The sequence below is a fragment of the Cyrtonyx montezumae genome, unplaced genomic scaffold (assembly GCF_038088225.1).
Source record: "Cyrtonyx montezumae isolate F1298 unplaced genomic scaffold, pur_monq_1.0 scaffold_2, whole genome shotgun sequence".
Lineage (NCBI taxonomy): Eukaryota > Metazoa > Chordata > Aves > Galliformes > Odontophoridae > Cyrtonyx > Cyrtonyx montezumae.
Genome location: NW_027071936.1, coordinates 14591743 through 14616577, shown reverse-complemented (window position 1 = coordinate 14616577; position 24835 = coordinate 14591743). Strand labels below are relative to the sequence as shown.

The window sequence follows — 24835 nt, the reverse complement described above, 5'->3', positions numbered from 1 at the left end:
GTCTAAATTTCCACTTCTCACAAAGTGATGTAATTGCCCTTCAAACACAAGCCAGTTTGCAATTAGAGCAGACTTTACCCTTTAGTCCCAGTTGTGGCATACAACCTGCAAGATTTTTTTTCCCCTTCAAGAGGATAACCTGCTTTAGGAAGTTGAAACTTGCACAACTGTCTGTCTGATGATTTATTGAGCTAATCTATCTTTATTGGGCAGTCCAGACTGCTGCTGTGCAAACTAGATGGTCTGTTGCTGGACTGTCTAGGTCAGTGGGAATTCTTCCTGCAGGCAGCTGATGCCTCTTGCTCTCTTCCTAAGAACCTCAGAGTGCATGGGTACGTATCGCTAGAGATATGCTCTTTACTGTAGATCAGAATAATATGGTGTGTGGTAGAGGAGGAATGTGCTGACAAACACCTTCGTGTGCTGAGTTTTCATGCTGTTTTTCTTGGGTCTCTCTCCCATTTCTCTTGCCTGCTGCAGAAAGGAAGTTGAGTTCTTTCCTGGAGAAGAGAGGGCACAACCTTGTCTTTTCCTTCTTTATTTTTTGGGACTGTACAGACAGTTGAGGGTGCACTGAAGAATTTTTTGCTTTCTCCTGAGCGCAGTCATTAAAGCTAGAATCACGTCATACGTGGGGTGGGTGGGGAACTTTCTCAGTAAAAAGGCATTTAGTAAAATTGGGGCCCAAAGAGAGTGTTGAGGAAGTGTTGGGTAGGAAGGTGCTGTTGCTTAAGAAAGTCCCCCTATTTTTTCGTGTAGCGGTGTCTTTCAGATTTAACCATACTTGGTTCATGAAAGATATTTAATTATGTTTTTAAATCAGTTGAAGTGGAAGTTTTGTTTAAGTTGTGTGTTCTTTCTTCTACTTCCCTGTCCCTCTCAAAGGTCATGTTTCCAGAAAACTATTGATGAACTTAATGAACTGTGCTGATAGTGGAAGGTTTCATCCGTTCTTGCTTCCCACAGGAAATGCAAAATGTGCCCAGTGCTTTCTGTGGAAATGTGTATTCTTTCTTAGCAGTCCAAGATTTGTTATTGGCAAACACAGTTCTCTCCAAGTCATCCAGCTGTGATGCATCTTCACAGTTCAGTTTGCATGTATTGCACCATAATCTATGTTTGTAGTCCCACTGTAATTTTGACTAGGAAACAAGTTTTTTTTAAATAAAAAATGCTGTGTTAGCTGCTATGGCAAGGGGAAGGCTTTGGTAAACTGAGTAAAAACGAGTCGTTGGGTTTTGTTTTGTTTTCATGCCCTAGAAAATAGGGCTTAAAATAAGTTGCTCTGAAGGGTACTGATGACTTTGAAGTTCTGGTTAGCTTCAGTGGTAGATGAACCTGTTTACCATTGAATGATCAACCAGCTGTGCAGGATTGGAGGAATTGTCTATTCATTATCAAAGTACGTGCAAGGTTATTTGTTGCAAAATGGTGCCAACAGCGAGCCTGCCTTAGTGTTCTTTTTGTAAACTATGAAAAAGGGAGGTCAAGGTGTTTCTGAGCCTACAGGTTATTAAAAAGTAGCTCTTAATCTGGAGCTTCTTCACTGTATGTCTATAATGAAAGCGATTATAAGCTCTATTGCAACCTCTGTGCTCCCTCGTGTTGAAGTTTATGTGGGAAATGGTGTTTTTGTAGTTGTTAGAATTCTTTTGGACTATTTTCAGGGATTTGTATCAGCATCTTTCAAGCTAGGTAAAAGCTGTGAATAAGACACAGTTATGTTTATTCCTATAAAAAATAAGTTAGGGAGTGTTTCCTCCAGTTGAAAATAGCTGGAGTGAAAATTGCAGATCTTACCTGAAGCTGTAATCCTTTTTAATGCCGAGTATGATGTCCTTATTACCAAAGCAGAGTATATATGATCTGCTCTTTATTGAAAAAGAGAAACCTGATCCATTGGTAGTTTGGGAAGTCCACGCGGCTGATTTGGCATGCTAGCTGTGCAGCACTGCACGAAATGAACCCTGCACACTGCCCTCAATTCTGACGCATTGCTGTTTATATAAATATTCAGAGTAACTCCAGGACTATGCAGTTCCAGAAGCCATCACGTAGTGTAGGTTAAAGGCAGTCTGGTGCGTCCTCGTGTTCTCTTTCTGCTTTTGGAGAAGGGCAGTGATGGAATGTGGAGAATAGCACCATTTATAGATGGAGGCCTACAAGAGATGTGTGTAGCATGTGCAGGCCAGGGACACCCTAATAGTTATCTCTGTATGGACTGGCCCCCCTCAGCATACTTGACAGATATGAATGCTGCTCCTTGCAGGGAGTCCTGGGGTATAATGTCCCTCAGGGAGGCTACAGCTTTGCTGGAGAACAGGGTTGTGCTTGGCCAAGTAAAATGGGCTGTGCTTGCAAACCTGACAGAGCCCTGTGTGACTGAAAGGTATTTCTTTCATCAATCTCCATTGGAAGTAATCGATGATTCCCATACAGCAATCTCTGTTTCAGTTTGTTTATTCATTTTGGCTTTTCATTCCTTTTATAACTTAGTCACTGAGTTTTAAGATACTTGTACATACTAGAACCAGCTCTGCATGCTCAGCTTTGATCCCCTTTCACAGGTCACTTGTTTTTAGCAAAACAGGTTGCTGTTGTACTTCACTTTTTTGACATGCAGAGAGCTTTCCCCTTATGTGATTTTTGTGTGTGTGTTTTTTATTTGGTACATTCCTTTCTTTAGAGGGGAGTAAAATGGAGGCTTATTCTTACCTTTGCCACTCAGTACTCTAAGTTGAATACTGTTTCATAATACTATTTCATTATTCAGGACTCTCAGTGTTGCTCTATTTGAGATAGCTTGTATTTTCCGTAATGCAGCAAATGTGTGAGTTCTGTCTCACACACCCTTTCCCTCACAGCTTGCTATGGTTGGTGATGGTCTGTGTAGTGCCAGTGCAGAGCTCTGCATGTTTCAAGGAGAGGGGTGGGAGGGAAGGAGGAGCTCCCTCCTGGATCAACAGGTTTGTTTCCTGAATGTTTGGTAGTCAGGAGCTGTTGGAACCATGTGAGCGGGCTCATGAATAAATAAATTAAGGTTGTGTAGGGGATTTTAGAGGTCAGGCTTCAACCTGAGCAGTGGATATAAAAGTGAATAGATGAGAGCTGTCCATGTAATCATCGAATCAGATTCCCTGGTTGTCTGTGGTTTTCCAGTTGTTCTTAACCTTTTCCTTTGCCTTTCATTGCTATTTTGATATTGTTTTTCAAGTTTGGAAGAGCTCACGTTATCTTGTGTTTTCCACATGCAGAAGATGCTTATTGTGCAGTAAAAACTCTTGGTATTGGCTTTCTTGTGCGATGATAATGCTCAGCGCAGGTGCAGAAGAGTTTCGGGATGGACTGTGATGAGAACCTTTTCATGATGAGAACTTCACACAGTTCTGCTACTGATGACAACAAACTGATATTTTTTTCCTCAGTCATAGAGCCTTGTCTGAAGCAGATCACTTTGTAACTGAAGCTCCAGGCCCACTTCTTGCATACTGTGGAGAAAGGAAAAGAAAACAAGACTGTTTTCTCCAACAGCCTGGCCTAGCTAGCAGCGTCCAACCCGCTGCCTGTGTGCCAAAGGTTGACTTCCAAGGGAATGTTGATAGCCAGAGACAGATGCAAGCTTTCCTGTCTGCCCTCCTGGTGGATAATATGCAAGGAAGCTGAAAGCTATGCAGCCGTGGTAGCATGACACTGAGCTCCAGACTCTCTTCCGTGCATCACAACAGATAATTAGCTGCAGAATGGCACCATGCTGATACAGTGTCAGTGCTAGGCTGGAGTTGTTTGGGGTCAGGCCTTCTGAGACGTGCACAGAGCAATTACATGCACCTGTCTGCTGACATCTGTACCTCTAAGTGATGTTCAGACAGCATGCTCTGTAGGGTGAAGGAATATCATGCAGATGGACTGATGGAGAAATTAGATGGTGTTGTAGCGTGTCAAAGAAACTCACTGTGTACAGAAATAGGATGGACTATTGGAAATTAGGTCCCTCTTTCCTTGTGATCTGTGGGTGTATGGTGAAATTAAATGAGGCTGAAAACACACTTGTAAATTTGTTTTTGCCTCCTGCACTGCTGAGGCTCCCGTTTTCAGTTAATTAACATTTTTAGAGATGGCTTGTTGTTTTTGGTTGCCTCTTAGACTGCAGTCCCTGAGTAGTGGGTCCCTAACAAAAGATCCATGTACTGGGCTAAGTTTCGTGCTTGACAGCAGCAAGTGTGATGGTAGCTGGGGTTATTTTTAATATGATTTAATAATATATCTGTGATTTAATAGGAAATATTATTTAAATATAATTTCTTTAATTGCCTTTGAAAGTCTGTCACTGTGCAGTTAAAGACAGCTCTCGGTATGGTCTTCACTTCCTCAGGACATCTTGTACCTTACAGAATTAGGCAAGTACATAAGCTTAGGGCATTGGCACACTTGATGCTTGTCTGGATAATAGTATAAACATCTCTGGTGCTCTAATGTTACTCTGATGGTCAGTACCAGCTGACTAAATCTTAGTGATTAACTTTGAAGCTGAAAAATTGTCTAGCAGGTGGACGTCAAGAAAGAGAGCTCCAGGCAATTAGCTGCCATGACTCATGAATATTCTTGGTCTTTGATAAGTTGAGAAGCTGTTTTATTTGACATATTGCGGTTATGGACAGCTAAGCTTCATTGGTCCTGAAAAATGGATGAAGTGCATGGAGTAATATGTAATTATATTGCTCTCTGAATTCATCGTGGTCATCACCTCAAATAATAACTTCTGAAGATGGAGCTTAAGTCTGTGAAATATGTCTCAGCAATGGGCAGTTAACAAATTATTTTTGGTTTTTGAATTGCATTGAAGGGAAGGTTTGACTGCCTTTCCTCTACTTTCCACTGGAGGTGGGGGGGGGGGGGGGAAATCAAGAGAGCCATATTTTCTTGTTCTTCTTTCAGCAGGACAAATAACTTCATTCCTCCATAAATGGTTTTTTCTGTCTCCTGCTGCTCAGTAGTTCTGTGGCTTTCAATTTAGGGCAATTTTGGAAGATCTTATGGCCTGATATGCATCCTTATTCTTAAAAGGACATAAGTGGAAGCAAAACAGACCTGATACTAAGATAGTAGTAATGAGGAGGGAACAAAGGTTTGGTTGTGTCTAGCAATAAGCATCTCTGATGTTAATCCTCTCCATATCATAATATACTGTATTTAATGAACAAGGACATCAAGCCCACTAAATATAGCTGATACCGTGAAATCACCAGCTTTCTGTGTTGTCAGAGTGCAACCTGTGGAGGTTATTAGCATCTTACCAGTTATGAAGGAATGGAAAATCATTCAGTAAATGGAAAAGTACCTGTCAATTTGAAGCCCCTTTGTGGGGTTCAGAGGGGTAATTAGTTTTCAAGGGCGTTACCTAATTAGGTGATAGAGTGATTCTGGTAGTTATGCTTCTTTCTGAGTGACAGCTTTGGGATTCTTTACTATAACTGCAAGCAACTTGTGCAGGGTAGAAAAGTGCTATGTGCTGGTTGTTTTGTTTTCTAAATAGAATTATGTTGCAAGGTGAATTTCAGTGTTCTTTGTGGAAATGAGTTGTATGTTGTCTTTCTTCAAGCTTTATGAAAAGGAAGGTAATTGGTAATCAAGTGAGGGACTGCCCAGTTCACTTTGGTCGGTACCAACACAGGTAAATTCCCTATTGTTACTCAACATAATAAAGCCTTCTGGAGCCATCCTGAAGTTTTGTTGCAGATATGAAGTTAATGAATCAGATTTCCTCCTGTTACCAGCTGATTCATAGTGATGAAGTCATGATATTTTTTTCTGTTTATCTCCAAACCGTTTCGAAATAAATACTTAACTTAAATAGGCAGTAAGTTCTTTGCATCTTTTCTTCATGCACGTTTGCTTTCTTTAAAGGAGCTAATATTTTAGCTGCTGTAGAAAAGGATGTAGATGATTAAGTCGTGGAAGGTAAACTGTGTTAAGTGACAAGTGTGTTTATACAGAAACTCATTCGCTTCCCAGATCATGTGCGGGGTAAATGTATGTATGCTTATTTGTGTATGTTTTTTCTCTTGTTGTGTTTTCTAGATGGTAGAAATGAACTGCAGAAGGAAAGTAACTTGAAAGAACTCCTTAAAGAACTGCCTGATGCTCATTACTGCCTGTTGAAGTATTTGTGCCGGTTTCTGATACAAGTTGCTGAACATCACGTAGAGAACAGGATGAACCTTTGCAATCTTGCCACGGTATTTGGACCAAACTGCTTTCAGTAAGTTGATTTTTTCATTTTTCCCATTATGCTGTTCGAGTGTTATGAAGCAAATGTAACAGACCCTAACAACAGAATGATGAAACGGAGGCCATGTCTGAGGCTTTCTGGTAATTTTTGGTACTAAAGCTAATATTTGAACTGACAGGGAATTGAATTGCTTTCTCATCTCCACTTGCAGTGTTGCACAACAGTTAGCCTGTTTTCTTTTGCTTTGTTGACAGCAGATTAGCTGTATCCAATGACTGGCCTCCAGATTGCTTAAGAGCTAAGAGATTGTGCTTTACAGCTTTCTTTCTCACTGAATGAGGTGGATGCAGAAGGATTTGGGGAAGGTGCTTATTGGTAGAAGAGGACTCTGATGCAATGCTTGGGTGCTTTATGCTTTCTAGCTCTGCTCATTTTTGAACTGGTGGTTGTCTTCAACACCAGAGTTCAAGAGAGGTCTGTCATTCTACTCAGTTTTTAAACTGCTCTAGAGCTATTGGGTTCTCTTGGTCTTTTGAGTCTTAGTGGTTTCATTAGTTGTACTATTTTGTTTCAATGGGCACAGTTTCTTGCTGCATTTGCTGAAGATGGTTCACTGTACATGCTGGTGAGGTTGGCAGCGGTATTGGGAGGAAGTATTTCCAGATGTGAGAATGCACTCAAGTAATACTGTAGCCTCCCGAAATAGGCTTCTTTGTAGAGAGAGAAAACTAAAGTTACATTCCTAATAAGGTATTGAGCCTGTTCTGCATGGATGCTGCTTGCTCTCTTCTTAATGGAGCATGTTTATTGAAAGGAGAACGTATTTTTCTGTCAACTAGGGAGGAATACTGCTAAGATAAGACTCTAAAACCAAAGTTTGTCCCTTTGACTATACTACCACCTCATCTTTCTCACACATGATAAAGATGACTGTGTCAAGATATGAGCATTCAAGAATTTGCTGTCCTAATATAAAGCCTTAAAACGTTTTGTGGGGGAGAAAGCAGTTCTCCCGTCCAAAATAAAGAAGACTCATAGAGAGTTGTTTATACGGGCACATACAAGTACAATGGCTAGTGGAAACAGCACTACAGATATCTCAGAATTAAATTTGTTTTTTAAAAATAGATAGTTAGATGAGCAGTCTTATTTACACATGGTCAAGTTTTGAAGTTAGGGAGTTGCTGCCTAACTGTATTAGTGGGCTTAGATTCATCTCATTTAATTTGTTTGTTCGGAATTCTAGTGGCTAAATCTCTGTGATTTGAACTCCCAAGTGGCTATTAAAATAATTTTTAGTTTACTCATCACTTGGTTGAGGAAAGTTTTGAAAATCAGCTCTGCATTCTTTTTAATGTAGAACGCAGAACCTTGCAATTGGAAAAGCGATTGGCATTCTTGAGACTAAACCATACTTAGTAAAAGCTGTTTAGTTGTTGCCTCAACTGGTCTCTGCTCATAAGATAGCATAGAGAAGGATCAATGGTTTCTGTGAGGTATCGGCCTGTGTCTAAGAGGCAAAGAATGACATCGTTCTGTTTCAGAAGAGTGGGAGAGGCGGGGAGTTCACTTAAGACTGAAGGATACGAGGTCTCTTGGGTGCATACGAATGCTGCCAGCCTTGCAGTTGTGGTGCATCAAACTGCATGTGCAGCAGAAGAGGCAAGACATGACATAACAGATGAGTAATGTACTTTTACAAGATCCAAATATTTCAGAATGCTGGATGTAGATTTTTGTTTAAGCTCCACCATCTGGCAATTCAGCTGTGTGTTTTATCAGATCTTGATCTTTTCTAGGCAGTTCAGGATTGTGGTCTAGACACATTTGTGAGCAACTGTTGAAATGCCCTTTTCTTCTGTGTTAATGAATACATTCTTAAATTGATGGATCTGGGGCCAAATAAATTCAAGTTGCCAGGAGGGGAAAGGAATTTCTAGCACCCAGATTTCAGCGTTGCGTTTGGCCAGCTGGTTAGCTAAGCATCTGGAGAGAGATCTTCCAAACACAGTTTGGAGCAAGTCTATCTCAAGTCTGCCTTCATAGGGATCATCTTACCATTGACTCTGGGCAGCTAATCCTTGAAAGATTAGCTGAAGGAATTGAGTATCAGCAAATGATTGAACCAAACTTAAACTTTGCCTCATTTGTTCAGATCAGTGCATGGAGTGTTTTGCTGGAATGAGGGACTTAGCAGCCAGCGATTGTCAGCAGTTGCACTGCTGGTGTAAGAAAATCTCACATCTTTGGATGTGTCATCTCACACATCCAAAACCAATGTCTGTGTAGTTAATGCTTAGAGTCAGAGAAAATAAAGTCCTTCTTGCTTCCTCTACAGGATGTTTTTATCGACATTTTAGCTATTTAGGTATATTATTTCCTACTCAGTAACTGAAACTGTTTTACAATTGTATAAACTTCACGGTTGGGCAGCTTTCCAAACATTTAGATTTTAATTCCCTTCATTGCATTCGGTTTCTCTACCTAGTGTTCTCAGTATTTTTTTTCTAATTTCTCAAACTTGTGATCTTTATTACTTTTATCTTAACCAGCGCTTCTCCTGCTTCCTTATTTGCTGTTTCAGAAATCAAACTTAACCTTTCATTAGAAGAGCCTATCTTTTTGTTTTCCGTAGTTGTAATGAAAAGAAGAATGTAGAAAATTGCCATTTGCTGTCCTTGTAATGTTGTGCAGTGTAAAATACAGGAAAACATAAAGGGCAGACAGCAGAGCAGACAGCTCAAAAAAGAAAATCTGGTGATATGAGACTTAGTGCAGTGTTTTCTCCCAATTTGGATTTGTGTGTTGTGATGGAAGCCAAAGAAATATCGACATTGAGAGACAGCAAGCATGGAGGAATGTTAATAATTGGCTTTTCTGTTATTGAGCTAATCTGTGTGGAGGATTAATGCTTGCCCTGTGGCTACTCTTGGAGAAGGGATCTGTTGACATGAATTTAACTGCTTGTTCAAACCATATTCTCCATGTCAGGGAGGCCGTATTTCCATCCTGTGGCTGGGAAGTGTGTAAGACAAGACATATGAGGCTCATGAGTTATGGAGTAAATAGAGTATTTCTTTGCACATTTTTGTTTGTTGTTCTTTTCATCTCTCTCAGAGAATGATGTGTGCTTGCTGCCTCTGTGATTCAAGCTCGCAATGACTTAATGGTATTTCATTCCAACAGAAATGTGATGTGAGGGTTTGCTCAGCCCCTCAAAAAGGGCTGGCAAATGCAAGTGTCTGATTAAAATGTTGGTATTTGTTATGCAGCAGTTGGATGATACGATAAAGGCTTGGGAGGTTTGCTGATTTGGGTTCCAAAAGGGCTAAGTATCTTCAGTGATGAAAGGCTTTGCTCTCATTGTTCCCCTGCAGAATTCAAGCACTTTGTCTGCCTAGCTATCCTCCAGTTCTGGTCAGAGATGAAGAAAGGTCATGGAGTACAACTTCTTGAACTGTGGTAGAAAGAAAATCCTGGAGAGCAGTTGTGCTTTGGGGCTACTTTTCACAACAGGGTGAATGTTCCGTGCAATGTAATGCAGCATAAATGCACGGCTTGTGTTGCGTCCACTGGTGGTGTTCCTTTTGAGTGGTGGGAATATAGGTCAAAGTAGTCCACTTGGATGGCAGAACAAGGATTGCAAGGATTTATGTTACAGGGATTGATAGTGCTGGAGTATTTCAATTTTTCACCTACGGAAGACTATGAGGAGGAGATCAGAGGGAAGTGTTTTATGCACCTACTCGAGTTCTTACTGGTTTGGGTTGGAGATGGTCTTTCTTCAGATCTTGTTTCAAAGTTGAGAAGGAAGCTTATTCTTAGGAATTAAGCAAAGGAACAGTTTTACAGGAAAAGCAGCTATAATATTTTTGCATTTTGTCAAATTGTGGCGTGGGTAAAGTTTCTGTTCAAGTCTTCTTTCTATGAAGCTGTTTCCATTTCACTCATCTGTATTGTAGTTAAAATTTTTGTACCGGGACAGGTCTGGAAACAATATTCACAGTTCCTCACATCTCATCCTTGGTCTCATACAGGGGAGCACATCCATTTGTATGAAGCAGTGGGCCATTTAAAACTACTGCTTCCATTCCCTGCCAACCTTAGCCCTCTGTGCTAAGCCCAATGGTATTTGAGGGTTGTTTTTTTTTTTTTTTGACAAATCATGTACCTTTTGGGTTATCAGATCCCTTCTCTAAGGAGTCTGACCCTTCACATTAACAGTTGAGAGAATTTGAATATCTCATGCTATCTGTGCCTCAGTCGTGAAACCAAATTTTAACAAAACTGGTACTATCTCATTTGGTGGTTGCCTCAGTTAGATTTCAGCCTAGACTTTGTGGCTTAGATTGCTTGGCCAACAGATAGGTAAGTTAATATTGCGAAAAAAAACTGAACAAACCGTAATAGTGGTTACCACCATTTGTTTCTTCTTTCCCAGACCTTCTGTCTGCTAGCCAGCCTTTATCCACAACTGAAGTATTACATAGACATGGTGTGGGAACATTTCTCTTTTGATTATCTAATATTGTGCTTCAACTTCCATCCAATTTTAGTGTGCCCACTGGATTTGAAGGTATAAAAGAACAAGAGATTTGCAACAAGATCATGACTAAAATGCTGGAGAGTTACAATAATTTGTTTGAAGTGGAAGGTTTGAAGAAGGATGAAGAAAAGCCTGTATGTGAAGAGCTAGCAAGAATTATTCTGGTTAAGGTGAGTATTTGTAATACTTTATTTTCTTATAGCAAATCAGTAGTGCTGTTCAAATTCGGAAGTCTGTTCCTGAAGTGGTATGGTAGTTAGACACTGTTGTGATAATGTTCTCTGTTACTGAGTATGCAGTACTACACATAGATCTTGTTAATGGGCAGATTTTCATTACTGGTCTGAAAGTTGTTTCTATCTAAAAGCTTTAGAGTAAATAGGACAGTTCAGTTGCAAGGGGCCTTTAAAAATCTAGTCCAACTACCTGACAAGTCCAGGGCTTTCCCCTGTGTTTTGTCAGTTCTCAGAGAGAAGAGCCTGTCACCTCCCTTTGCTTCTCAACCTCAGGACATTGCATAGAGCTACGAGGTCAGCTCTCAGTCTTGCTTTCTCTAGGCTTTACAGTCTACATGTCCTCAGCCTTCCAGTCAAGTGACATCAGCTGAATTCCTTACTGTCTTTGCCATATGTTCTAAGATATGGTGATTTGGTAGACTTACAGGGCAGTCTGTACAAGTTAGACCAGCTGCCTTCAGGAGGATTTGTTGTTTCCTCATGATGAACCAGTGCAGAAAGAGTAAACCTGTTAGTCTTTTAGATGCTACTAGCATTCATGTAAAGAACTTGTATAGATGGAGATAAAATGGCTGATGATTCTTGCAGAGTTAGTTACTGAAGATACAGTGATTTCTGGGCAATGTAAGAGATCTGTCTGGCATATGAGAGTTTATCTGCTGATTGTCACTCAAGAAATGAAACTGTTAAAAAGACATAAATTAATAATGCCAGAGTACTTTAAGGAGCTCAGTAGAAGGGCTTTTCAAGTATGAGTCTATTTCCTTCAAATCAGTTGCAGAAGTCAGGATAGTCTTTCATTCTTAAGGGCTTACAAGTGATTGCAAGTGCACAGAGATGGAGACCTGAGAGATTTCCCACAGTAGCTACCAAAAGGTATGGTGATAACCAGAATAGCTCCAACAAATTAGTCTGAAAGACAAAGTTATTCAAATTAGATGGAAAACATTGCCCAACTCTTGGCTTTAGAAGAGAGGTGAGTAGAATGAGCCATACCCAAACACAAGAGCCTACGTTGTGTTTGTGTTTTTGGGTCTTTCTGATGGTTTCCAAATTCTGTTGGCAGTCTGCTGTAAAAATAGCACCATGTTCCTCGTCCATGTAATTTGGATGGGTTTTCTAGGTCAACCAAGACAAAATCTCAAACACAAGAAATACAAGCATCAAACTTGATATAGTGAAGTGCTTGTTGAGATATGCCAAGTGGCTTTTAGAAAGAATGCTTTATACCATTCCTAAATGTTAATTTTCTTGTATCCTAGCAGATATCCCTAGCCTTGCCAATTTGTGTAATTTATTTGAAATAGTGGACCGAAGGAGGAAACCAAGTGGCAATAAATGAGTTTTTGTAGAGAAAAGTGATTATCTGCTTACTAATGCGTGAACTTTGATGGAATGAGGAGCAGACAGCAAGGAGAGGGAAGAAAGTGAGGATTCCTTACGAAGCTCAGCTGCTTTGACCTAAGCATCTTTTTCAGCTTTAATATTGTGAGCCACAAGAGAGTGAGGGACTTATTCTCATTAGGGATATTTCTGCCACCCCTCATGCCCCAGATCACTGCTGCATTGCCAGTGACCTTGAGACACCACAGTGCTATTTTTCCTCTAACTGCCTGTACTTTTACTCTTTTCTTTTTCCCACGTTTACATTTTGGTCCCACTCTGACAGACTTGTCCCACTTTCCTCCCATTGGCCCTTTTTTTCCCACTCTCCCTTTTTTCCCCCACGGGAAAGGCTGGGAATTTGAGGTACACCTCCAGTCACTGCACATGTGTACTGTAGTCCATCCACTATCCATGTTTGTCATCGTACTCTTTACTTTCTTAAACGTGGAGATAGCTTTTTGTCTAGGTTAGTATGGTGCTTGCGATATGGTGACCTGCATATATAACTGTCGATGGTTTGTGGGGCAGTTTGACCCAGTACTGTGACAATTGAGGCAGGGGACCCACGGGCCCACACCCCAAGAAAGATCTGAGGATCTGAGGAGGAAAGCTCATTTACTAAATAAGATATCAGAAAGCAAAATAACACAATATAATACGATGTAACTGGAATTGAGGCTAATGAATCAAATAAAGTGAGCAAGAGAGAGTGTCCAGTAACCTGAAGGTCTTACGCTAACGCTGAAGGACAGCTGCAACAAACACCCACTGCCGAGCTCCATCCCAAAGGGAAGAGAGAGTCCTGCGACTGCAGACAGTTTTTATCTTTCTGTCTGGGTGGAAACACGTAAAAATGCAAAGCATCACGCAGCCCTCTGGGGAATGGAGTTGTTCTCTTCTGAGACACGCATATCTGGAACTTACCATGGTCTACGCAGCTAGAGCATAAACTCTTTAACTCCCAATGCACTACATGATGTTATGATGTGGAATATCAATAATATTGTCAGGGTTTTATAATTTTTGTTATAATGAGGGACTAGCGGCTTTTCATAGGCAAGTGCTACTGCCTTTTGTTTTCTGTAATGCTGCTTTTAAAAAAAAAAGAGCAGCTTGAACCTTGAAACTTGTTGTACAGGGAGCAGAATGCCGTGAATTTGTGGAAGGGTTATCTTGAATCAAAATTCCAAACCCAGAAACAGTGGCTTAAAAAAAAAAAAGATTAAAAAGTACAGCTTCTCAAAATCAACTTCTTTAAACTCTCTAGCATGTCTTTCTAGCATACTGAATTACAAAAGTAGCCCTGCTTTTACTTGTGCTGCAAAATAGGAACTTATTTTTTGTTGGTGTCTAAAAGTATTGTGGTACTGTTATTTTTTCTTAAAATCTCTTGTCATCATATCATCCCATTGTTACTGTGTATTTTTTTAAAGCCAATGTCAACTCTTTATCACGATAGAACAGATACCCAGAAACACCACGTCCCATCCCGATGTGGGAATGCACTTCTGTTCTTGCCCAGTGCTGTTTACCACCTGTGTGAGCTTGCATGCCTCTTGACACCTCATGATCTATGCATCTTAAGTTTATCCTACTCTTTGCAACAAAGTCCACGGAAAATTTCCTAAAAAGTACATCTCTTATAAAATGTAACTAAGAACACGTGCATTGTGCAGATAAAGCTATGAAAGCCCCATACTTTGAGCAGTGACTTGGGAAGGAAAAGCGGGACTTGAGTGGAGAGCATTATCTCTTGTTGACTGTGCTGGTCATGGCTAGGGGAAATGTGCAATGCTATGCATTTCCAGAAGGTGTAAGAGCTTTTCAGTCAGCTACATGGTTGTGGCAGCTTACATCAAGTTAATTTTAGAGGTGGGGAAAAGAGGTGTGATTCTGTACACTCTTGTTTGTTGAGTTATCATTTTTGGTGTGTTTGTGCACTGAGGGGGTAGAGGTTATATCACACCAGTTTCAAAGATTGCTCAGTCAATGGGAAAGGCAAGTGATGCCAGTTAAAGGGATTTCTTTGCTCTCTTTTTCACTGGATAGTAGTTCAAAACGTAAGGGAGCAGGAAATTTTTGCAGGCTGCTTTCCAGCCCCTGCTTTGTTCCCATGACTGTAAAACCTCCTCTTGCTCGTTGTTCAGGCATATGGTAGTACTATGTTTAGAAGTGCTGGGGAGTTTTTCTTCAGAAACCTCTGTTTAAGAACAAATCAAGTGCCACTTCGATGAAATAATGTACATCTTGGGACAGATTCCATTTCTCTGGGAAGTTGACTGTGAGGTTCCAGGTGTGTCTGTGTATGTACTCAATGTAGTTTTTTTATCTATTTATTGTTAAATATTGTTAAAGTGTGTTTTCCAAGGGTCTGTTAGTAAGAGACAGGTGGAGAAGTGGCTTGAATATTCTGAGTAGCTATCTGCTCAGTGTTGTGTTTTTCTGACTTTGAAGTATCATAAATATTTTTTTATTGGGCAGAGCCTGGTGTGGCCTATTTATTTTCCTATTGTATCTGAACTGCTGTGCACACGTCACATTCTGAGTTTCAGTGTATCATAATAAAACATTCAGGGTTTGCTTTGGAGCGGAATTCCTACTGTGTTCATTTATGGTCCTGATTGGTCTCTGTGGCACTGAGCTGAGCAGTAGCTTAAGTAATGAAAGATTAGTTGGTTCTGAGTTGCAGTATGGCTGATTTCATCATCTACTTGAAAAAATATTGATTGAAGCAATCTGCCTACAGCAACAATGCAAATAATAATTTCGCACTTAGACTTTAAATAGAATTTTATATTATTCAGCAATTAAACTACAGCTGCATGTGGTCCTATATTGTGCACCTAGACAATGTTGTTCTGTTAGAGCTGCAATGAAATGAGACTTATGAGTAACGCAGGTAATGTTACTCAATAATGATCAAAGTTAAGTGGCAAAAAGGATTATTTTTAAACTGAGTGGCCAGAGGAATCTGGACAGTATTATGAGACCCATGAGAGATTTCTGGAATTAGCCCTTTCACCAGTTCCAAGTGAAATGTAGTACCATTTGGGTCAGTATTGCCTTGAAATAAGACATACGACCTGTTACATGGTCATTAAGAGTTACAGGGTTGAGTTTTTTTTTTTCCCTTAACTTTTCTCTCTAATGCCCTATTGACTGAATACCGTTTAATTTTAAGAAGCTGTGAGCTGATAGTACAGTTGTTAGCATTGGGAAACAACTAAACATTATGATGAGGATTTAATGCTGCTCACAGCTTGATTACCTATTTGGGAAAGGAATGTGAACAAGTCTATTTGTAACATTAAATTTATAATGCCGTATAACTCCTGGGCTGCCTTGCACTCACAGCAGTCTCCTATTTTTGCCACCTCGGTGCTCTGCTGCTATGGTTATACATGCAGCAGACCAAATGACGGCTTGTTTACGTCATGAGAAAAGGCACCTGCTTCTTATCAGTGTTATACTGCCCTGGCTGAGCCCGCAGGGTCTAGATAGTTTCTTTTATGCTTTTTTCATGCCTGGGACTGTTTTAGCCTCACGTTAATGGCTTGCTTTCACTACTGGATTAGTTCCTTCCCTTCAGAAGACCATGGACACTGAGATCCTCTGAAATCATTCCTGAAGGTCATACACATGTTAATGTTTCATTCAGTATTCCCCTTTTTAGGGCAAGTCATGCCAGTTCTCTCCTGCCTGGGCCAGAGTTCCGAGTGACAGTGTGGGTTCTGATTGGATAAGGATGGGTGGTAAGTGCAAGGGGATAAAGATCACCAGTGGAAGTCCATCACTGCTTTTCTGTGTAGTATTTCTTCAGCTAGTATTCACTTGGCAGTTGTCAACCAGTGAGCAGATGGGCATGTTTATAGTAAGGTTATATAGTGGTTCAACCTGAATGACGTTTTAATATGTGAGCTGACAGGAAATGAGTAATATGAGATTTGTGGGGATAAGTTTATAAACTTCTAAACCTTTCACCTATAGCAGATTGTGGAATCTCAATTGAAGTGGACTGTTAATTTTAGGCTGTAGCTCAGGAAGGCAAGTAAAAAATCAGATTATTATAAAACAATTCCTTGTCCAGTTTTTAGAATAAAATTGTTAAGCTTTCGCATATTTGAAGGGAATAGATACGTATAACAAATCACTCTTTCTATCCTGATGTACTTATTTCTTGTACACCAGAACTCTTTCAAACCTAGCCGGCAAATTTTTAAGTGGAGATGCTTAGGGAACTGTGTTTTTTCTCTCTGGTAACTTTTCATTTGAACAAATGCTCAGTGATGAAAATGTTACCCCTTGTAATACCACATAACCAAAGTTTAGAGAAAATGAAATCCATGTGTTTGTGTGCTTACATCTGTATCTTAATTGAAATTTCTTCCTTTCATTGTGTGTTTATTTAGGGGTAGGCAGGGAATGACATCACAGTTTAGCATTGGAGAGCAGTCCTTCTCAGTCAGTGCCAAGAAACAAGGTACAGTAGTAATAAGCATGTGAGCCACTACTCTAGCTGGCTGTTTCTGTGCATCCTTGCTGTACCCTAGAAAGAAAAAAAAAAAGTTGTTTGCTGGAAGGATGAGCATTTTCCTACTAAGAAAACATTTCTCAGTTCTTCCTGTTTTGATTTCTCAATATTTAGTTTCTCATTAATTGTTTTTTTTCATTTAAACAGATTACAGATGTGATAATGCTTATTATTTAATGCAAAAATCAGCAGTTTCAATGCTGCCTTTGTAACAATGACTTTGTCAGCAATAAGAATTGTTCCAAAGTGATGGAGTCTAAGCTATTTTTGAGCCTGTGAAGATTTAATTCATACTGGTATCTGCCAATGGTTTCACCTGCAGTACTGTTAAGGTGGGAATTTCAGAAGGACTCAGCACCGAATGAGTTCTTTTTCCCATTTTAACTGAGTAGCAAAATGCTCACTGGCTTCATTGCAAGCCCTGTGCGTTCTTTGACTTCTTTGATTAGTAGGAAAAACACAGTTTGTCCAGGGCAAGTTTGTTGGTACACCTGGTGCAACTGTAGCATCCACTGCTGTGTGGGATTTCTGGAGCCTTGGAACTTGCATATAAGTAGGGCTCAGGGCAGTCTAAAGCAACAGGACACTCTGGTGCAAGGGTCATAAGGGAACAGATGCTCTTGAAGTGTTTGAATATCTATGCTCTTGAAAACTAGATCGATCCAGCAGACTACAGCGTGATTCGGCTTTAATCATCAGCAGCAAACATCTCTATTGGTGTATTAAGGAGGTGGCATACCCTTTACAGTGTTATAAGTCTTACAACTGTGGAGTAATGTAGAGACCTACTGGAAGCTGTAATTTACCGCAACATTAGGTATGCATTTTGAAAAATAACATTTCTGAATTCTGTGTGTGAGAAACTTTATTTATGATTGTTAGGTCAGAAATGCAACTTAGCTTTTCCAAGAATGAGTTAAAGGAAGTATAATATGAGATGTAAACCTGGAGGGTTTCTCCTATAGCTACGTCATGTTTTTCTCTTAGGTCCCACTTTTTTTTCTGTTTATGAATACCATTACAGTAAATAGGTAAATCACTCCGCAGCTTTTGAAATTGCTTGGGAGAACAGAATGTTCCCCTGGAACTGATCTTTGCTCTGTTGTTTCTGAACACACGCATACATACTGAGTTCACTCAGCAAGAGAGCAGTGTTGCTGTGTCACTTTGTAAATATTTGGTTTGTTGGTGTTTTTGCTTTCTTTTTCATCTTAAGTTCTCCTGCACGTTCCTAATGGGTACTTGAGCCATTAAGAACTGAGCTGTGGGATGTAACCCGTTACGTGGCCCCTTAACTCTGACAGCTACTGTATGACAAGCTCTTAGAAATTGTCGAATTGGGTATGAAAGATGAATGTCTTTGCTCGCTGGAATCTTGGTAACCTTTCTACAGATTCTGGGATTCTATTTGATCTCACCTTTATCAGTGTTTGCAGCCTTTAGTAAACAGTCCTCCTACACTGCAGTGATCATATTTTTGTTTTTCACCTAGAAAGTAGCATGATATTCCACAGATACAATTGCCAATATTGAGCTGTATCGTAGGGTTTGTCATTTCCTTTTTTAAATTGCAGTCCTTTCTAAAAGTAATGGATTTCGGTGTCTCTGCTGCTTTCCTACCGAGACCTTTGTACATGTTTCATGGCAGCAATCGTAGCAGGTTAAGGCTGTACTGAAGCACAACCGACTAACCTTTATGAAGAGATATGGTCTCAGGTGAAAGGTCATATATATAATTTTGGGAGAACAAAAGGAAATGAAAGGGGAGCTGGGTGGGGTATTAGTTTCATACTGAAAAGCAGTGATGCATTTTTTGCAAAGTGTGAGATATTGCTTTTTACTGCTTCTGTCTGAAACAGCTCTGCTCAAGTGTGGTTATTAAAGTATAGTGTAAAAGACAGCACGATAGAACAGCAGATAGGTACTGAGTCAGCTGTAGTGTTCTTCCTAAATGTCAATAGCAAACAAGGAGAAGTTCAGTACGTAATACTAGATGTGTCATCTGTTATGTTCATCTTTTAGCCAGGACGTTTAACAGCTTTGAAAACATTGTTTCTCCTTGTAGCGAGGGTCTTCATACTTTCTGGTTACCAAGTGGAAAGGATTCTTAAAGCATAGTAGAAAGAAGGATATATCTTTAAATCATTTTGGTGTTATATCATTGTATTTTTCTATCTGTGCTGCTGAATGATGACTCTGTACTGATAGCCAAATAAAAACTAGTCATTCTGTCCACTTGATATTTATTAAATTATGTATAATCAAATTACAGAATTTCCTTTGAAAATTCCGTGCCATTGGCACTGCAGTTTTGGCTTCAGAAATGTGTTATTTGGTACTTTTTTGAGTCTTAACCACATCAGGAGCTGTTTTGTGTGGTTGAAAGAGATTACATTTAATATTGATTTGTGATTAGTAGAAAGAGCAGCTCTGTAGTTGCTGTGGTTCTTCTACTTTTGCACTGGCACCCTTGGCAGCACTGCTGCTCGTCACATCTGAGCTGCCATGCTCCAGAACAGCTTTGTGCACTGGTTTGGGTAACATTCCTCACTGCAATGCCAAATGAAGGGACAAGGAGGAACTCTGAAATCGATTCTTTCTGAACTACTCATTGTCACTGTTGCACACTTCTGTAGTAGCCTAGGAAAAATCACAGCTGTGGCCTTGGTGGCACCTACTGAAGCAAAAGCCACATAGCATTGATTTGTGGGGCAGTACTAAGAGAAACTGAATGCTCCCTCCTACTATTTTCTGTGGTGTATAGCTGCTGACCCAGCCAAGAATCAGCTGCTGCAGGCTATCCCAGTGCAATCAGCTAATGAATCATTTCTGCAGTCATTTAGAGCACTGAATTCACTGGGTAATCCTCTTAATGGTTGCTCATCCTAGGTAAGGATGGCTGCACTGGCAGAGATGTAGGGTCTGTATAACCTAGTTTCCTGCCGCCCACTGCAGCCGTGAGCGGATGTGCAGAGAGGAATAAGAGCAGGGCAAGGCATATGTAGTGTGTCCTTCACTTACCTGACCAGTTCTTTACTATTCTCAGGGAATATTTGGGGCCCTGACATTATTTGTGTATTTAGATATGTCCGCAGTGGTTGTCCTGTCACCCTTTGTGCACATGCAAACACTCCTCTTCCACAGTGTCATCTGGCAAGGAGTTCCATAAATTGCTCCCTGCCATGTGAGGAGTGGACTCCTTTTGTTTGCTATAAACAGGTTTTTTACTAGTGTCATTTGAAGGACATCTGTTTCAATTGGTTGGTTTGTTTGAAGGAGCAGTCTATCTACTGTCAGCTGCCCGTGATATTCAAAACTCTACAAACTGCCGTGACCTATCTATTTTTATTTTTTTTAATGAAACATTAGTATTGACATCTGCAGCCTTAATCACTGCAGTGGGTTTTGTTTTATTTTTTTCCTGTCAAAACCCCTGCATAGAGTCAGTCAGCAAACAATCATGTAATAGCTTTTCTATTTTGGGGCATGGGGCCGAACACTCTGACGCAGTAAATTGGATGATATTTAAGCAAAGCTCAGGAAGCTGCACATGCTCTTAATATCAGAGAAGAATCTGATTTCTGCTTTAAAAAAATAAAATAAAATCTAGTCTGTGCCTTGGTTAAAAGAAATGCTGTACATTAATGAAGTTAGGAGTTTGTTTTAAGGTCTTCTCTTAGGTTTTAACAGCTAACAAAGTAGACCCAGTGCTTTCTTAGCAGCCTTTGAAGCTTGAACTGGAAGTCCCACATCCTAGTCTTTACTGAGTGTGCAGTTTGAAAGTCCGAAAGGAGAACCAAGTAGTGAGGAAAGGGTGAAAACAGCAGTAGTGATGGTAATGTGACAAAAGTATCTTGAAATACTAATTGATCAGTAAATTATTCTGTAATGTACAAGAGATTCAATAAATTCACCTGTATCATTAAAATAGAGCACACTGTATAATCCTTGTTCTTACTCTTTTTTTTTCCTGAGCTAGTTGTAATGAGAAGCATTTTTACTCTTGTGTTAGTGTGTAGTTCACAAATGATTGTAAATACCCTTCACTGTGTAGTTTGATTTCCCTGAGGCTGCACTTGACTGAGGCAGAAACAGGTTTTATGCCCGTTCAGCGTTTTGTTGGAAAGTGTAAATGAGGATTGTATTCAGTTTAGTTTGAACTTTGCATCCCAGCCACATAACAGTGCAAGATGCAAATACACTGTACGAATTTCTCTCACTTAATAATGGAAGTGGATCAAGGGAATAAATAGCACAGCTTAGTCTGCTGAAGAAAAGTTATAATGACTAAATAAAGCTGAACTGTTGTTGAACTTTTTTTCCTGTTCCATTTAAATGATAAGATTTTGTCCAAGGTTTTTACCTAGGGCCAGTCATGTTTTCTACTCATGATGCAGTAAATGATGTTATTGGGTTGGGTTTTTTTGTGCCTGGATCTTTCTCAGTCTTTTCTACTTTTGTTAGTAATTCTCCTAAAATAAATTTATATTGGAAATTGGAAACCAATGTCTAACTGAACATTCTCACCATTCCATTTTTGGCCTATAGATAATGTCTGTCTGACAAAGAAATAAACATAAAGGGGAATAAGGGTGTCAGGAGTTGCTGAGTAAGAGACATTGTTGAGTATTTAATACCCTGTCTGTGATTCAGTCTCTCGATTAAGAACACCCTTGACCTCTTGTGTTTCTTCATCCATGTGGGAGGAAGCTAGGAGCTGGAGTATTTAACCACCTGTCTTTGTTAGTGTCAGCACTTCTTGACATTAAAGGATTATTCTAGAGATGTTCTAATCTTTTCTAATCATTGAGGTCTCTATAGTTAATTGGTTTAAAGCTTTAACTGAGGTGGACTCTTTCACGTTCTAAAACCTACATTTTGTATGACTTGCTAATGATATGCCAAAGGAAGAAAAATAGATTCATAAGCAAGTTACACTTAGTAAGGACGAGGATGTGTTCGTTGAGCTAGAATAATTCATTTGGTCTAGGTATAACATGCTGGGCTGGGATTTGAATTAAGAAAGGTCTTTTTCACGGTTTGGGAACATGTACAAGCCTGTTGTGTTCTGGAGTGTTTTTTGTCAGTTATTAACATTATTAGCAATGCAGTGTTAACTGAGAACCATATTCATGGGTCAGCACCCACTGCTGTATTAATGCAGAATCGAAGAATTGTAGGGGTTGTAAGGGACCTCCAGGGATCAAGTCCAACTCCCCTGTCAAAGCAGCTCCCTAGACCAGGTTGTACAGGTAGGCATCCAGGTGGGTGTTGAATCCAGAGCTAAAAACCAGTCTCAGGTATTTCCAAGAGAGTTCACAGGTTTGTTAAGCTGTATGAGCAATAGGAAACATTTAGTAGTTTTGGTGTGACAGTAGTGCATCTCATGGGAAATAGCAGCTGAGGTCTAGTGTGGACAAAAGGTATCTGTTATTGTCATGTAATGTTAGGGACGTCTGAAAGACTCTAGATTTGCTAGCAGTTCAAGAAGCTGACTAGTAGCTTTGATTTGTGTTGATATATTTCCAACAAACTATTTACTGGTAAATAGTGCCTATTAAAATTAGGATGTTAAGTGAATAATCTCTAGCTTTTGCAATTATCTTCTTCATTCTTTTTGAGAAATCATCAGAAAAGTTTAGTTCAAATCATGGTTTTGATGGTGTTCTATACAGATGTTGGCTATTTCATTTGGTTCAAGTATTCTTCATTGTACAAGTTTTCCTTAGATTATATTAATAGGGCTTGATGCCATGATGAGCAGCTAGTGTAGTTTGAATAGATTTTGGAAAGACTCTGTTACTTCATTTTTTCAGGTGGGATTATCTTTTATGCTGAAGTGGGATGGATAGATGGTTACTGCCAGCTACTGACAGTGAGTGGGACTTGGGTGTACTTTTTCAGGTGTGAACAGTTGGGTTGTGGTAATTGTTGAGCACACAGTTGAACAAAACAAAGTTTCTACCTTTCATACAGAGTCTTGAACTCGTTTTGCATCCAGTATGCTGTAGCAGAGATTTTTTTTTTAATATGAATGGAAACAGTGCAGTTTCCAACAACCTTTATTCCTTTTGGAGTTCTGTGGAGGTCTGTAATGGTTTAGAAGAGTGATGCTCAGGTAGTTCTTACATATGGGCTGCACATTAGTTCTTTTATGGTTCCATGTTTATTTTTCTTACCTGGACAGTAGCTGTATCATTGTCTTTAAAGGAGATAAGGCTTTAAAGTGCAATGGATATCGTTTCATAGTTTCACAATTTTCAGAAGCAATAGCAAAATTGAATGAGTAGAAATCTCAGAAATTCTCAAGATTCAGTAATAACTTAAGTTAGACCAAATTAATTAAACTTAGTATTAGTAATTCAGTTCCTCATGTACTCCACGTGGGATGCTGCTGCCTTACTAAACACTTGCATTTGAAAATTATGTTAATTGTTTGAATCCCAATACCAGAGAGTGTTCTGAGAGAGCCAGGGTCGGGTTCTGAAGGTGTACAGCTATATAGTCTCTGCTAGTAGCATTAGGAGTTGATAAACTATATTCAAAGATATCTGAAATTATTTAGTGCTTTTTGATCTGTAAGTTTGCCAGATGCTTGAAAAGTAAAACATATGCCAAAATATACTTAAGTTTCTGAAGTGTGGTATAGTATTAGAAATGAACTCGTGTTGTTTCTGCTTTCAGGATTTTGCAGGGTAACATCAAACAGGCAGTACTGAAAACAGTAGGTTCTAATCTTAAATCATGTTTGAGGCTCTGGTTTTGCTTTGTTTCCTTTCCATTCTTGAACTAGCCTAAGAACCTAAGCAGCTTGAGAATATGAGTTAAACATGCTACTTTTTTGTAGCTTTTGTCTTTCGGTTGCATTTTTCATTTTAAAATTGTTTTCTTTCCCTGTGTAATTTACTGTGAAAAAAATACACGGCAAAATTTAAATAAGAGGAAGCGACTGGTTCAAAAGTATGATTCTGTAGTCCTGTGTGAATTACTGCCTTGTGAAAACTAGCATGGATTTGAAGACAACAGGGAGAGGACAAGGAGATTGCAAGCAATTGAACAAATACAAGTTACTATCTTTTCTGAAGAACTTGTGTGCACCTTTCCCAGTAAAACTATGATCTCTTGCCAATAGCGAGCAGACCTGTAGAGGTTAATATTTAACAAGTTCCTGGCTAGAGCTGTGTGTTGTGTTTTCAGTATGTAACTCTCTTGTTCCCTTGGAAGCATTATTTTGTGTAAACAGAACACATTTTTTTAACTGAAGTGCATCTGTCTACATATGCTGTTCCTTGATGAATCAGTTAATAATGGGCTATCAGAAGATTTTCTGCTTGCTTGTTATCGTTTTTCATCTCCGTTCAACGTAATGGAAGCCATTATTGTACTGCCTGATTCTGGCAATCAATGAATATTGCATCTTAACAGTATTTAATTGGTGGCGAGGCTGATCCTAGTGACTGATGGAATGTTCTTTTCTAACTTTTACTAACAACAGTGAAAAAAAAAACTAATCTAACACACCTGCATGACTCATTTCGAGTCATTTGTCTGCAATGACTGGTACTTAAAATTAATATGTGGTTATAATAAAGATATAATGCAGTGAAAGTGGGAGATGACAGTGGCCTATGAGATCACCTTGAAAGCCTTGTTCAAGTATAGAATGTATTTTTCAATTTTTTTTTCTAGTTTAAAGGTAAATCCTCCAAGAACAGTAAGTTGGATATCCTTTTTTGGGTGGGTTGTTACGTAATCTGGTGGAATTTCTAGTGGAGTCTCAGCTTATGTGTATCACCCAGTGTTGACACAAAAGGACATAGAAAATGTGCTAGCTGAGCTGAGGCACCTGTACTTAACAGTTCATGATATGCTTGAAAGTGCTACTCCCCTATTCTTAAAAATCCCTA

General features: G+C 39.5%; 1 protein-coding gene across 1 annotated transcript in view; it reads left to right on the top strand.

The window, feature by feature from the left end:
* Positions 1–24835, top strand: part of FAM13A (family with sequence similarity 13 member A) — a 108391-nt gene that overhangs the window by 5669 nt on the left and 77887 nt on the right. The window contains exons 4-5 of the mRNA XM_065736435.1: positions 6079–6259; positions 10786–10945. Coding sequence (XP_065592507.1) covers positions 6079–6259; positions 10786–10945 — 341 coding nt within the window. The remainder of the gene's footprint in view (positions 1–6078; positions 6260–10785; positions 10946–24835) is intronic.